The 13,988-nt window shown below is 39.2% G+C and overlaps 1 protein-coding gene across 1 annotated transcript in view; it reads right to left on the bottom strand.

The window, feature by feature from the left end:
* PDS5B (PDS5 cohesin associated factor B) overlaps positions 1-13,988 on the bottom strand; it is a 79,953-nt gene that overhangs the window by 8,501 nt on the left and 57,464 nt on the right. The window contains exons 16-29 of the mRNA XM_081004037.1: positions 13,673-13,812; positions 13,471-13,586; positions 12,204-12,309; positions 11,358-11,518; positions 10,210-10,333; positions 9,639-9,797; positions 8,738-8,806; positions 6,561-6,697; positions 4,756-4,879; positions 4,383-4,587; positions 3,615-3,729; positions 3,141-3,273; positions 1,623-1,742; positions 902-964 (exon numbers count right to left, since the gene is read on the bottom strand). Coding sequence (XP_080860163.1) covers positions 902-964; positions 1,623-1,742; positions 3,141-3,273; positions 3,615-3,729; positions 4,383-4,587; positions 4,756-4,879; positions 6,561-6,697; positions 8,738-8,806; positions 9,639-9,797; positions 10,210-10,333; positions 11,358-11,518; positions 12,204-12,309; positions 13,471-13,586; positions 13,673-13,812 — 1,772 coding nt within the window. The remainder of the gene's footprint in view (positions 1-901; positions 965-1,622; positions 1,743-3,140; positions 3,274-3,614; positions 3,730-4,382; positions 4,588-4,755; positions 4,880-6,560; positions 6,698-8,737; positions 8,807-9,638; positions 9,798-10,209; positions 10,334-11,357; positions 11,519-12,203; positions 12,310-13,470; positions 13,587-13,672; positions 13,813-13,988) is intronic.

The raw sequence follows: 13,988 nt of genomic DNA, 5'->3' as shown, positions 1-13,988 counted from the left end.
AAGACAAGACAAAAGGCTAGACAAAGTTGCCCCTAAGGTGTTGTAGTCTTGCGCCCATAACATCTTCCACGAGCAAAGTCAGACATATCCATGCCCTGCTCTCAAGACTTGTTCACTGCAGTGCATTATAGCATTTTGTACACTGGAAATGTCTATTAATTTAGAATAGGTTGCTAATTGGAAATAGGGACTAGGGAAAACAGTTTTGAGACCAGGTGGTTGCCAATCAGAAGAAGAAGAAGAAGAGTTTGGATTTGATATCCTGCTTTAATCACTACCTGAAGGAGTCTCAAAGCGGCTAACATTCTCCTTTCCCTTCCTCCCCCACAACAAACACTCTGTGAGGTGAGTGGGGCTGAGAGACTTCAGAGAAGTGAGACTAGCCCAAGGTTACCCAGCAGCTGCAGGAGCAGGAGCAGGGAATCTAACCCAGTTCACCAGATTACGAGTCCACTGCTCTTAACCACTACACCACGCTGGGTCTAAATCACCTTCCGAGAACAATTCAAATTGTACCTGGCTACCTGAAGGACAATTTTGGTCACATGTACCTGCCTGTGCATTGAAATCACTACTGTAGGGCCTTCTCCTGATGCTCCCCCCCAAAAAATTAGGTGGTATGTGGCACCGCATTCTGAAATGCTCCCCCAAAGGTAACTTGTCTGGTTTGTTCTCTTTATGTTTTCCAGCACTAGACAAATAACTTTATTATATTTTCTAGGCATTTTTAAAAGCCGGCTCCCTGGTACTCATGTGTGTTTCATCTAAAAACCACCATCCTAATCTGCAGAGTTTTTTCTTCTTCTTCTTTTTTAAAAAAACCTCATTTAATAAAAAGGGGGGAGTGAGACAAATAAGTTTAATTTGGTGCAATACTAAGTAGGTATATACAAAAACCCACCTTTCCTGGCGTGAAAAATGATTTCATTTCTGGAGGCAGATAGTTTTTGGTATTACTGAAATTCTGCAAAGAGAAACAAAACTAATTAGAAGAAATATTTCAATAGCAGTTTAGTCAGTATCCTTGGTTGGCTCTTGGGAGCCACACTAGTAAAAAAAGCTTTATTTTTATAGGTATCAGAACAGTTTTTTGATTCAATATTATGTTCACGGTAGCAGATAAATTTAATGAAAAACAGCCAGTTTCCCAGCAGCACTTTATAAAGACTGAATACCCTGTGTTATACACAATATTATGGAGTAGAATTTATTAATCTTTCAAGTCTATAAAATTGAGAGCCCTCCAGATACTATGTTGTTTTGTTACCATAGAATAGTGGTTCTCAACCTGTGGGTCCCCAGATGGGACTACAACTCCCATCATTCCTAGCCAGCATGACCAGTGGTCAGGGATCATGGGAGTTGTAGTCCAACATCTGGGGACCCACAGGTTGAGAACCACTGCCATAGAACAAAACAGCTAACCTTTGTAATAAGTTGCACTTACCATGAAATGTTATTCTGGTCAGCAAAGAGTGGAGCACGCAGGTAAGGCTTCACTCCTCTTCTGGAAAGCAGGGTCAAAACTTTTGTTCTTGCCTTCCAGAAGAGCTAACCCATACCTGTAGGCTTCACTTCTCAATTCAGCAAGGAAAGGTCCCAATCCACAAGCCAAATTTTACCTTGTCAGGTTGAGTGAAATACCGAGCTGGAAGTACAGGGTCTTTGGGCGATTCCAAACTATATGTTGTGCTCTTTGATATTATGATGTTCATTGCTATATCACACACTGTGTAAAGTTTCTGGGGGAGGGAAAGAAAGTGATTTTGAACACTATCAGAAAACATCCTAAATTATAACACAAAAGGTATTGAAAGGGTCAAACTTAGAGAATTATTGTTTGAGACAGTCAAAATATCTAGAGTACTATAATTAAAGCAAGTTTTGTATGTAAAAGCTCAGATATATTTTGTAACACCATCAATCTACATGAGGGAAATGGATACTGCAGCGTATGACATAATGTCACCTCTGCTCAGCATATGAATGCCTGCAACTATGGAATCCAGATTATCTGAGGGATAAAATGGTCCAGCCCTCCCCCCCATTTCAGTTCTACGAAAAATGGAATCAACCTTCAGTATGAGAGAAAAGTAGAATACAAAATTCATTTTATCCTGAAAGAACACACTGCCCAATAAGTTCCACCTTTTACACCACTTTAACTGGTGGGTCGGGATTCAGCCTGATCCAAGTGGATCACAGCACGAGCAGGGCAACCACGTAAATATATGGTAAATGATTAAGAAATGGGTCCCCAATTGCTTGTTATGAGAAATATGAAATACATTTTTTTTAAAAAAAACTAACAAAATTTATAAAGCAGCAGCTTAAGAACATCTTATACAATTGCCAAGCACAATTCAAGCAAATCAGCTGGGATGTTCATGAACATCCTATGATATGATAAAGGGCTGTTTCTTTGTATTTTTGAAGCCAAGGCTGATTTTTGAACAACATTATCTCACAGAGAAGCACAGCTGATAAGAAGAAGCAGCAGCAGCCCTGTGTTGGGCAAAAAGATTCCTGCAGTGGAGGAGTTTGGACTAGATGACCCTTGTGGGTCTATGATTCTCTCTATGATTATAATAAATTCCTACAATTATAGAAAGAATGAGAGCGAGCAAGAATAAAGGATTGCATTTATCTTACAACAATCTTGGGAGAGCCAGTGCCTATTGTTGAGTCAAGCTGGAATCTGTTAAAGAAACTTCCCCAAGGAATCAGAAGCTATCAATGAGTTGCATGAATCTGACTTGTGACCCAGTGGTTCATAGACTTCACTCTTATTTGCATGGGTTTGCTTGCATGTGTTCATGTTGTTGATAAGTTTTATTCGTATAACATAGATACTAATTGAGTCTATTTATTGTGCATGAACATCCTAGATAATCACAGCTGCTCAGCCAACCTTCACAAAAAGCTTAATACCTAATAATATAGTACTTTTGAAACAGGGCAGGCACTGTGGTGTCCAAAAATCATAATAGAGTAACTGATCTCTCTCTCTCTCTCTCTCTCTCTCTCTCTCTCTCTCACACACACACACACACACACACTTCAATTATCCTAATTCCTGGGATGGAGACATGTTAGGTCTAAAACTATTTGCAGCATCCAAATATTTTAATTCAACTTACTTCATTCATTTTTGGGTCATCGGGTCCTTGAGCATCCTTTGTCTGTTTGATGTTTTCTACCATTTTTCTGATAAATGCATGGCTATTATTTTCATTTTTAGACATCAATATTTCTAATATGAACCAAAGACACCTAAAAGAAAAATTCCTTATTAAATATACAACTGTCAGAAAATACAACCATATACTCTGCAAAAGTGCATGGTCATCTGTCCTGGATGCTTCAGCTTAGTTTCCTGCATTGCAGTGGGTTGGACTAAATAACCCTTGAAGTTCCTTCTAACTTTACAATTCAATGATTCTCTATTCACAATGGTTAAAAATAATTAACTGATTTCTCTAGTCTGGGAAAAGAGAGAATTGAAAAAACGATTTCCTTGGCGAAACTAATACAAACTACAAATCAGCATATGAAAACAGACTGACAAATACTATCAATTGTATAATGTATCTGATCTTTTTAGAAAGTCTTACTCTTTAATATCTTTCAGTTGTTCGATATCTTGAACTTTGACATAATCGGGATCATGAGCCAGAAGATGGATAGTATACGGAACAACATACTCTGGTAAAAGCGACAAGAGTTTTTCTGAAAGTGTAAAATTGAGGGGGGAAATAGTAAGGTTTGGATTGCTTCGTAATAGCGATCAAAGAATATTCAATTTATATAGATTCCAATATAAATCATTTTCAATCTCATGCAAATACGTCCACAAAGACAAGTGCAAATATGCGGGTGGCCAGAAGATTCCAACTTCTGGTTGAAGGCTTTAAAAAGTTGCAGCCCTAAACCTAGAAATAACTGAGAGGCAACGACATCAATATTGGGCAAAAGTCGACTTTGGTCAGAAACCTTGCTCCTGCACATACACAGCTGGAGCTTCCAGGAAATTTAAGGAGGAGGAGGAGGAGGAGGAGGAGGAGGAGGAGGAGGAGAAGAAGAAGAAGAGGAGTTTGGATTTGATATCCCGCTTTATCACTACCCTAAGGAGTCTCATAGCGGCTAACATTCTCCTTTCCCTTCCTCCCCCACAACAAACACTCTGTGAGGTGAGTGAGGCTGAGAGACTTCAAAGAAGTGTGACTAGCCCAAGGTCACCCAGTAGCTGCATGTGGAGGAGCGGGGAAGCAAACCCGGTTCCCCAGATTACGAGACTACCGCTCTTAACCACTACACCACACTGGCTCTCACTGGCTTACAGCACAGTAACCTAATCTAGAAATTATTAGGCCGGTACTTACCGCTAACTGCTGCATGCTGCTTCAGATATTCCCTTCTCACATTGATGTTTTTCACAAGGCACTGTCTCGCATGCGCTCTTCTCTCTTTTACGGGGTCTTTTGCACACAGTGCACATATCGCCATATACTCTAGTGGCAACCGTAGCCTTGCTAGACCTTTATGAAGTTTCTGAGCAAATGCTTGTCTAACCTGGTAACATTCATCCTGGTGGGGAAAGATGTTATACAACAATGACTTGTTCCCTATATGTTCACCTTTTCTTAGAAGTCCAATGTACTTTGCTGCACACGTTAACACTGTAAAATTTTGACTGTGTCAAGCTATGTATAATTAGCATGCAAATGCCCAGCAATGCCCTTCTATTTAACTTACATTAATAGCTAATGCACACAGCTGGTACTGTTCTAACGTAATGATTTCGTGATAACAAGGTTCCTGGGCTAGCTTCACAATAGCACTCGCAGCAGCTAGCCTCAGACGAGACATATCAGGTTTGCTGAAAAATAAGAAACGGAATATGAGCTAATTAGGATAATAACCATTAGATTATTGTGCAAAGGCTCTTCATGCTTGGCTCACATTCGTTTTCTCACAACCCCCATTACACGCACCCGAAAGGCAGGAAGGGTCACATGACAAGATCACATGATCTGCCTTCTCAGCATGGCAGTATTCAAACAACCATAGCTCAGCTTATAAAGCAGAGACGAGCGCTGGCCTTCACATATCACCATCAGTAGTTTATTTGGATGCCACTTTGCATGCCAAATTTGTGTCCAAAGCGGCTCACAGTGTATCAAATGAACAATAAGTACAGGTAACTCATATCTCACTTTTATTTCACTAATGCGGTTGCAGCTTTCTGCATTTGGCTGGGAAGTAATTAATTCAATAGGAAGCGGGTGGGGTGGGCCAAAAGATGGGGCAGCAGGGGGTCTGGGCACAGAAACACCCCCCCTTCTCTTCCAAGTGAAGCTGCAGGCAAGTGAAGCTGCAGGGAGGGTGTGATAGGTCACTTGCCAAGACCTCAGTAAGTAAACGTAACGACCAGATCTCAGGAGGTAGAGTGAGTTATGGGGGATCGTGCGAGCTTTACACAATATTGCTTATGTGCGCGATGGCCAGGAACGTAACCCCCACGTAAGACGCGAGCTACCTGTTTTAACAATTTTTAAATTATATATTAAAACAATTAATTGCATAAATAAATACAACTTTTTAAAAAAGAAATACAAATAAGCTAACCTAATTTAAAAGCTGAAACTAATAAAAATAATAGCAGCAGAAAAATAAAACTAAAGATTTCCATTTGAATGATCCAGATGATTCAACTGTATCCAATAGCTTGGATCCGAGACTCAAACTTTAAAGATCCAAAGGCCTCTGCATGCAGCTGTTTCACTCCTCCCTTTCCCGTGAGCCACAATTAATCCAGGAAGTCTTCAGTAAATCATAGTTTTCCATTTTTGTTTGAACCGGAAACTATGGTTGCCAAGCTCTGGGACATGCCAGGCTACTAAACCATGGTTTGACATTGGTTTAATCATGGCCCGGGTTGTTTCAAAGCTCAGACAAAACATAAAATAATGATTGGTTAGAGGCTTTGGATTAACTTGTGATTTGCAGAGAAGTGAGGGGCAAAGGGGCTCTGTGCACGGTAAAAAGACCTTCTGCATATCTTAGCTTAACAAGCTGAGATATAACTGGGCCAATTTCAAACTATAAAAATTGCGACATAAACTTGTTTGCTTTCCTCTTTCCTTCCATTTTTCTTTGGTGCACAGTGTATTAGACTGCAAGTCTGTGCGCAGAGACGGTCTTATCTTCTGATTTCTCCACAATGTTTAGCAAACTTTATGTGCTTTGAAAGTGATAAATGACAACAAAAATTCCTTAAGAAGAAAGAAAAACTGGTACAGTATCTACTACAGCTTCGAGGACTTGGAATCCACAGCCACATGTGCCAAGTAAACAGGGGGCCCAGTTGGCAGTTTAAGAACATCAATTACCTGTTTAAACACTACCACCCTCCATGCTGACCACGTATGTGCAGCAACACACAGCAGCATTCTGTTTTGCATGCGTATCACTGGATCAGAGATATAACATGCTTCCACTTTCTATGCCAGCTGAAATAAATTACCCAAAAACTAGCTTTCCATCCATTATTTATATACCTAATTTTCCCCTGTTCTGTCAGGTCTCCATCACTGTGCAATATCGTTGATAACAACCTCAGGGTAGAAGTTCCTGATTTACTGAGGTTGTTCTTCATTCCTATCAACCATCGAACCATCATCTTGATGGCCTGGATCTGAAACAAATATGACAAACAGCAGAGGCAAATTATAACAAGTACAGTAGATCAATATAATGTCTCTGTAATTACATAGCAGGACACTTTTCTAAAAATGCTGTTCATTTAAAAAAAAAAGCTTTATAGGAAACCGCATAATCTGGTGAATGGGAACACACACACACACACACACACACACACACACACACACACACATATATATATATATATCCATCCCACCAAAAGCAGCTTAGAAGCTAATTCACATCAAGTTGTGGCTCTTCTCCTTTTTGAGTAAGTTGCTCCTTCCTCTCACCTTGCTGACTACTGACTACTGAAGATAAAAGCAAAGGTAAAGGGACCCCTGACCATTAGGTCCAGTCATGACCAACTCTGGGGTTGTGGCACTCATCTCACTTTACTGGCCGAGGGAGCCGGTGTACAGCATGACCAAGCCGCTTCTGGCGAACCAGAGCAGTGCACGGAAACGCCGTTTACCTTACCGCCAGAGTAGTACCTATTTATCTACTTGCACTTTGACGTGCTTTCGAACTTCTAGGTTGGCAGGAGCAGGGGCCGAACAACGGGAGCTCACCTCGTCGCAGGGATTCGAACCGCCGACTTTCTGATTGGCAAGACCTAGGCTCAGTGGTTTAACCCACAGTGCCACCCGCGTCCCTGACTACTGAAGATAGTAGACTATAAAGCAGTCTCCAAGTTCTAATCGGATCCGGCCAGCATGGTCAATGGTTGGTGATCACTGCAGAATTTGCCTTTGTGCCTTTGCTAAGTTTGCAGGCCTTCCTGACCAAGTTGCCCTACTTCGAAGCACACACCATATTTGAAAGGTCAACCAAGAATGGCTTCTGTGGCAGTTATCTGTTCTTTACCACCCTAGTGAGTGTCTTGCTGTTGTTCTTCCAGCCATAAGAAAAAAACCTGCCCTACCAGAGAGACAGAAGTCATTAAACACAACATGTATTTAGTGACTGTGTGGTAGGCCTCGAGGAGAAGTAAAATGGTACATAGAGAAGGACTGACAGGACTAAGGAAGACTTGCAAAGCCTGATAAAGTAGGAAAGACAGGGGACAAAATGCAAAGGCAAGAAAAAATGTAATGCTATATTTAATTAGGAACTGGACTTCAAGTTACTGGAGTTTCATGGATTCTTCATGGACCATAACAATTCCATGATATAAAAACCACTGTAAATCCATATTTAGGCTCTTCAGAATCAAATGAATACAAAATGGGGGAAAGAGTGGGTCTCCCACACTAAGTAGTCAATTATATCACTATTTCCCAAAGATCTGAAGAATTTGAAGAAGTGTGCATGCACACGAAAGCTCATACCAATAACAGTTGGTCTCTAAGGTGCTACTGGAAGGAATTTTTTTATTTTGTTTTGACTACTGCAGACCAACACGGCTACCTACCTGTATCCCAAAGATCTGTCACTGAGCACAGATAATGGTATACAGCACTAGGTCATGCTACTGTTACAAGCAGCAAATTTCTGAATACACTCAAGACAGGCTAGAAATGCATAGCTATTCACATAAAGATAAACCTTCAAAAGCTGCCATTTAGGTGGGTTTGTAGTGTCAATTGCTCTCACATAGTAACCTTTTTTTTCTAAACAGAGGACAACTAGCATCCTTTGTATAAGGTGAAGCCAAAGATTAAGACCACCACTACTGAGAAAGTAGTTATACTTGTATCTGGTTAGAAGCTTTAAAGCCTTGGCTATCTAACTGTAAAATGTATGGTGTCCACAATTTAATAAATAACGACATCCATTTTAACAAATAATACTGAATGGAAGCCGCATAAGCGCAATATGACCATGTTATTTACTGATAGTTCATAAATAAATTAAAAGATGTGTCTGCCATGTAGGATATCTTAAAGAGTCTCACAAAAAGCTACTTTAAGAAGGGTGGGAGATCAGACAGAGAAAGGAACAAATTAGCTGAAAGTAAAAGTAGCACTGTAGACAAATAAAAAAAATGTGATAGGAAGATAATTATGTAAATACAAGTATTTAAGTGACTCACCTTTGCAAGTGTCTCAGGAGAAACCTCTTCATCTGGCACCCAGAGCTTAGTTGTCTTTTTACCTGGCATCTGAATAAAATTATATAATTTGTTTCATATACAATATTCAGAGAAGACCACTGTTTTTTCTCTACTTCATCTTAATATACAGCTTCCGTATAGATATATATTATATTATTCTTGTGAACCAAACCAGGAATACAGGACTGGGTGCCTATGCATACACCAATTTAACCATGTAAGCTAAATGGATTTTTCTTTTACCAACAAAAATCACATACTCGGAAGGCATGGATTATAGTGGTAGCAACGCTAAACCATCGCTTGTTTTAGCCATGGTATGTTGAGTAAGTTAGGATCCTGCACACCTAATGCTGGCTTGTTTTCTCTTGTGGAAAAAATGCTGTATATATGTTCATGTTTGCAAGGAAAAACATGTTCTGTGACCCCTGAGAGCTAAACAAAACTTGACTTAGCATTGTGTCAAATGCAGTGTTTGTGACACTTTATAAAAGTTGAAATCCAGGATTATAATTCAGAGATATGCATGCTTTTAATTTATGAACACTGTAATACTCAAGAGAATCCATGTACCTGTTTGTGATAGCAGAGAACCTGGTTGTGTGTATTTTAATAAAAAGGGGGAAGGGAGGGATGAAAAAGAGATGATGGGGAATTTTTTTCAAGGATTTACTGCTTTGAATTAATATTAGGTTAAAGTAATTTGGTTACTAACCCAGGGAGGCTTATTTGACACAGTCTGAAAAATATATTTATGCTTTTCGCTCCTGTGTGAAGAAAAGGTTTATGCAGACATTATTTTAAGTAGTACTTTATTTTCCCTGTTTCTGAATTTCTCGCTGTAAAAAATAAAGTTATGAGTAAAAAAAAAAGTTCTTACCCTGTCATTCATTAACAAGTCTTTAACAATAAAGGTGGCCACCAAGGACTTTAATGGGGCAGCAAACTGATCAGGTGCCAACAAGGCTATGTGACCAATGGAAACCAGAGGTGTAATCAGGTGTTCAAGGTTGGTTGGATCTAGACTCTTATGCAGTGGCTAAAAAATAAATACAGCCATTAAGTATTAATAAATATTAATGAAAGTAAACTTAATTGACATGCCCTTAATTAGCAGTCTGTTGAACTAAGTTAAAGATAATCACTTTTGTTCAGAACACAGAAACATAGGAAACTGCCTTATATTGAGTCAGATCTTTGGTCCATCTAGTTCAGTTCATCCGAACCCAGAATGGTCTCCATGCAAGGAAGATGTTCTACCAGGGAGTTATAGCTCTTCCCCAAACAAACAGAACAAGGAATGGAACCAAATGTTCTTCAAGAAGCACATTTTAACTCCACTCATAACTGCAATATTTTTGGGTATCAAGCATTTAGTTATGGCAGATTCCCAGAAAAATACAAATGTGCTATAAAATTCCCCTTCCCCCAGCAAGAAACCCCCCAATTACCTCAAATATCTGTGCAAATTGTGTTTCTTTACTGGAAAATATTGCATGGATGCAGTGAATAGCATACTTGGCCTGGCGAGGCGGTCCTTTCTTAGCTTTATGATGCAAAACTGGAAGCAAAGCACTAAAAGTAAAAAGTTTTTTTATTAATGTATATCTGTCACATTTCTTTTGTTTGCTTTAAATAGATATAAATGTAGCGGTCAAAATGTTTCATTTTTTTTTTCCAAAGTGGAGGGGGAGAAACACGAAAGCTATATTCAAGTACTTAATTTTTCTTCCACAGTAGTCTGAAAAAAACAGGTCTTCCCTGAATGCAGAGAGCAAACCCACCAAGCCAAAATCCATAGGGTTTGAAAGTCTGTGGTAATCATTTTGAAGATCCGTGGATGTATTTCCAGTCTCTCAGGATAATTGGTGCACCGAAATATCTGTTTCGTTTGTATTAAAATCTATGTCTTTCCTTTCTAAAATGTTTTTTTACTTTAAGCAATATGAGGAGCATTTCTCTCAGCACTATGCTAAGGAAAACTGAACAATGCAGGCCTCAAGTTGACTGTGAAAAATAAAAGTCAACCAATTTCGACAGAACTACATCATCTCCAGCTGTGTCCTGGCAACTATCATCAGTAGAGCTTGCTTTGTTTTAACATAATGGCCTGGTTCTCAGATAAAATTAAACCACAGTTAACATAAACTATTTTTTAACATGAATGAGAAGCATGCTGTTGTGCCCTGCTCAAAAAGTCCACACTTGGCTACTTTCCTGCTCCACTCCTACCACGTCAGGCAGGAAACAAGCCCGTGTGATTTGTCGTTTATATGCGAACCCAGGCTCATACTTTGTTTCTCTTCAGACAAACTACAATTACAAGCCAAGGTTTGCTCCTTGCTTACTGTTTATGAATTTTTGGGGGGAGAGAAATAAACCACGATCCCAGATTCATATATAACACAAGCCAGACTTTGGCTTGCTTCTGTTCCAGGGTGGTGACAGCGCCTTGTTATTTAGTGGAAGCAACAGGTGCAACCCGACGTCATCAAAATTAAGTGTTTCATTACTGACTTCCCTAAGAGCTAAATTCTGCCCAAGAATTCTAAAACTGTAATTTAATATGGACAGCCTAAAGGTACTGTATTTAACTCACGATCTGATGTGTGGGAAATCCTCTTCAATTTTGCCTCCAGTGTTCTTGAAAATTTGCAGTGCCGCTTCAGCCACCTTTTCATCATCCATTTTCAGGCAAGCCAGGAGGGATTCAAAAGTTTCAGCTGAATGGAATGAGATAGGGTGTGTAAACGAAAGCACCTGCAAAGTAAGCAATATGGTTCTTTTAAAGTTTATTCTCACAACACCCCATACAAACCAAACCATTATATGACTATATTTACTCAGCTCAATTATTAAGTAATCTTTTATATACCAGGAGAAATCAACGGCAAAAAATACATCCACTAAATGCCAAGTTGTAGCCAGTGGCAGTGCTCCAAATGATATAACAGCAGTTCTCAACTATAAAATTAAAATGCACAGGGAACATATGGCAAGACAGACTAACACAGCACTCATTCTCTCCATTTATCATCAATAATATGATGCAACAGCTGCACCCTAAATATGACACACACCCCAGCCTACATAATACTCACAAGTTTGTCTCATGCTTTAGACCAGGCATGTCCAAGAGGTAGATTGTGATCTACTGGTAGATCACTGGACGTCTGCGGTAGATAACTAGCAGATCATTGGCTCCCCCCAAAGAAGCTGAACAACTGGATCCCCTAAAAAAAGCTCAACATTTTACCTCCTCCCTGAAAAAATCTCAACAACTTTCACCCGAACCCCCAAAAAGGGGGAAGATCACTGCCATTTTTTAACTCTGGGAGTAGATCGCAGTCTCTTGGGAGTTGGCCACCCCTGCTTTAGACCATCCCAACCACAGCTTCCATTTTTCCAATAATGCTTCTCACTAACTACAGGAGGAGCTCTTTACCTTAAGCAATTCAAGACCTGCCCTGATTGCCTGATCAGTCGGTACACCTTCATCCTCGTCATCTGCTGTTCCATCTATGGATTTGTTCACTTGTTTAATTAGGGCACTAACAAAGGACAAGATCAAAGTTAATCACCAGTAGATAATTTTATACTTGCTGAGCTATAGCTAGTGCTATTTGCATTACTAGTACCAAAAAATCCTTTTTGATTCCTTGCTAAAGTTGCATGACATATTAAGATAGACATTTTCCTTCCTTAGCAAGTAAATAACTATACATTGTTTAAAAGCTTTGATTAAATCTCAACTGACAGTACTGATTGTGATGTACTACTATGAATAACCCATAGTCGCCTTTGTAAAAGTAAAGGACCGTCCTTTACCTTACCATGAATAATACTTTCTATTACCTTTATGTTTTTTATAGCTAAGCAAACATCCTAAATGGAAAGCCAGAACACTGAATTAATGGTAATTTAAAGTGATTTTTAAAAATTATTTTAGGTGATGTCCATTATGTTGATCATAAACATTGTTATAAATGCACAAAGGTCAGGACTATTGCTATTGCTGTTTTTACTGGTTACAACTAGTGATGAACCCAACACCTTACCCCTTTTGGAAGTGACAAATTTGGGAGAACCATCTTGTTGATTTCATGGGTGGAGCAGCTGTACCTATTCATTGTTTTTTTTGTAAGGGAAAATGCTTACCTTAAAAAAAAAATCTTACCTGTAATGTTGTGAGAATTCACTGACACCAAAAGAGGACTTTTCTGGGTAGTTGTGATTCCCCACCCGCCCTGCATACTTCTTGAATAATGCTACACACGAAGTACGTAGCATAATTTCAGCAGCCTTCGGGGTGGGAAAACTATGGCTGCCCAGAAGAGCTCTCTCTTGCTGCTCCTGCTAATAGCAATAACTGCAAAACCATTTCATACTTAGTGCAAAAAATTAAAATTCTAAAACAATGAATCTATTGCCACCATAAGCAACTCCCTAACCCAAGACTTTGCTAATATGTTTGGCCTCCACCCCTGAAATTTCTCCCTATTCAGAGGACTTGCTTCATTTTTCCTTAGGAAAAGTGGTAAAAATTTAATTTCTGCAATTTTCTTTGTCTCAGCTTTATAGTTATTACTATTTATAACATAATAATCAAGAGAGGAATAAAGTAAATTTTCTCATCAATAATAAACCTGTCTGTGCAATACCTCCTGCCAGTTTTATTGAATTTTACCACTAAATTAAGTTAAAAGAGGTACCTGATAGATTCTGTATCAATGTGCACAGGGGCTATCCTCTCCAGCAGGAACTTTATCATTTCCAGAAATGGGTTTGTAGGTTGCTTGGGATTTCCTAGCTTCTTTGTAATTTCTCGCTGCAATATTCAATGTTAGCCAACAGTTAATTGACAGACAAGACAATTCAATAACCAAAAAGTTATGCTTTAATACCTATTCTTACCACGCATCCTTCAGCTTGTTTGCATGAACACGTTGGGCTAACAAGTGTTTCCAACTGGTGCTTAATTTTGTCGTCATCTTCGAGGACTTGCGTGAATTTCTTCATGAAATCTTGTGCTTTGCCAGGATCTGGCAAGTTTCCTTTAAGGAAGTGAAATATGTTTAGGTTCAATGGGACTTTTATATCACTTAATAGAAAAAAATTAAGAAGCCTAATACAAACAAACAAAAACTCCACCCCAAAACCAGTTGTAGTTAGCTTCTATTGTGGCTGGCAAGCTTCAGCGATGGGCCACTTGGAAGCATCTTAAGTCTGT

Source organism: Podarcis pityusensis (assembly GCF_964106645.2).
Source record: "Podarcis pityusensis genome assembly, chromosome: 4".
NCBI lineage: Eukaryota > Metazoa > Chordata > Lepidosauria > Squamata > Lacertidae > Podarcis > Podarcis pityusensis.
Note: the sequence above shows the minus strand (reverse complement) of the source record. Positions and strands in the feature narration are given on the sequence as shown.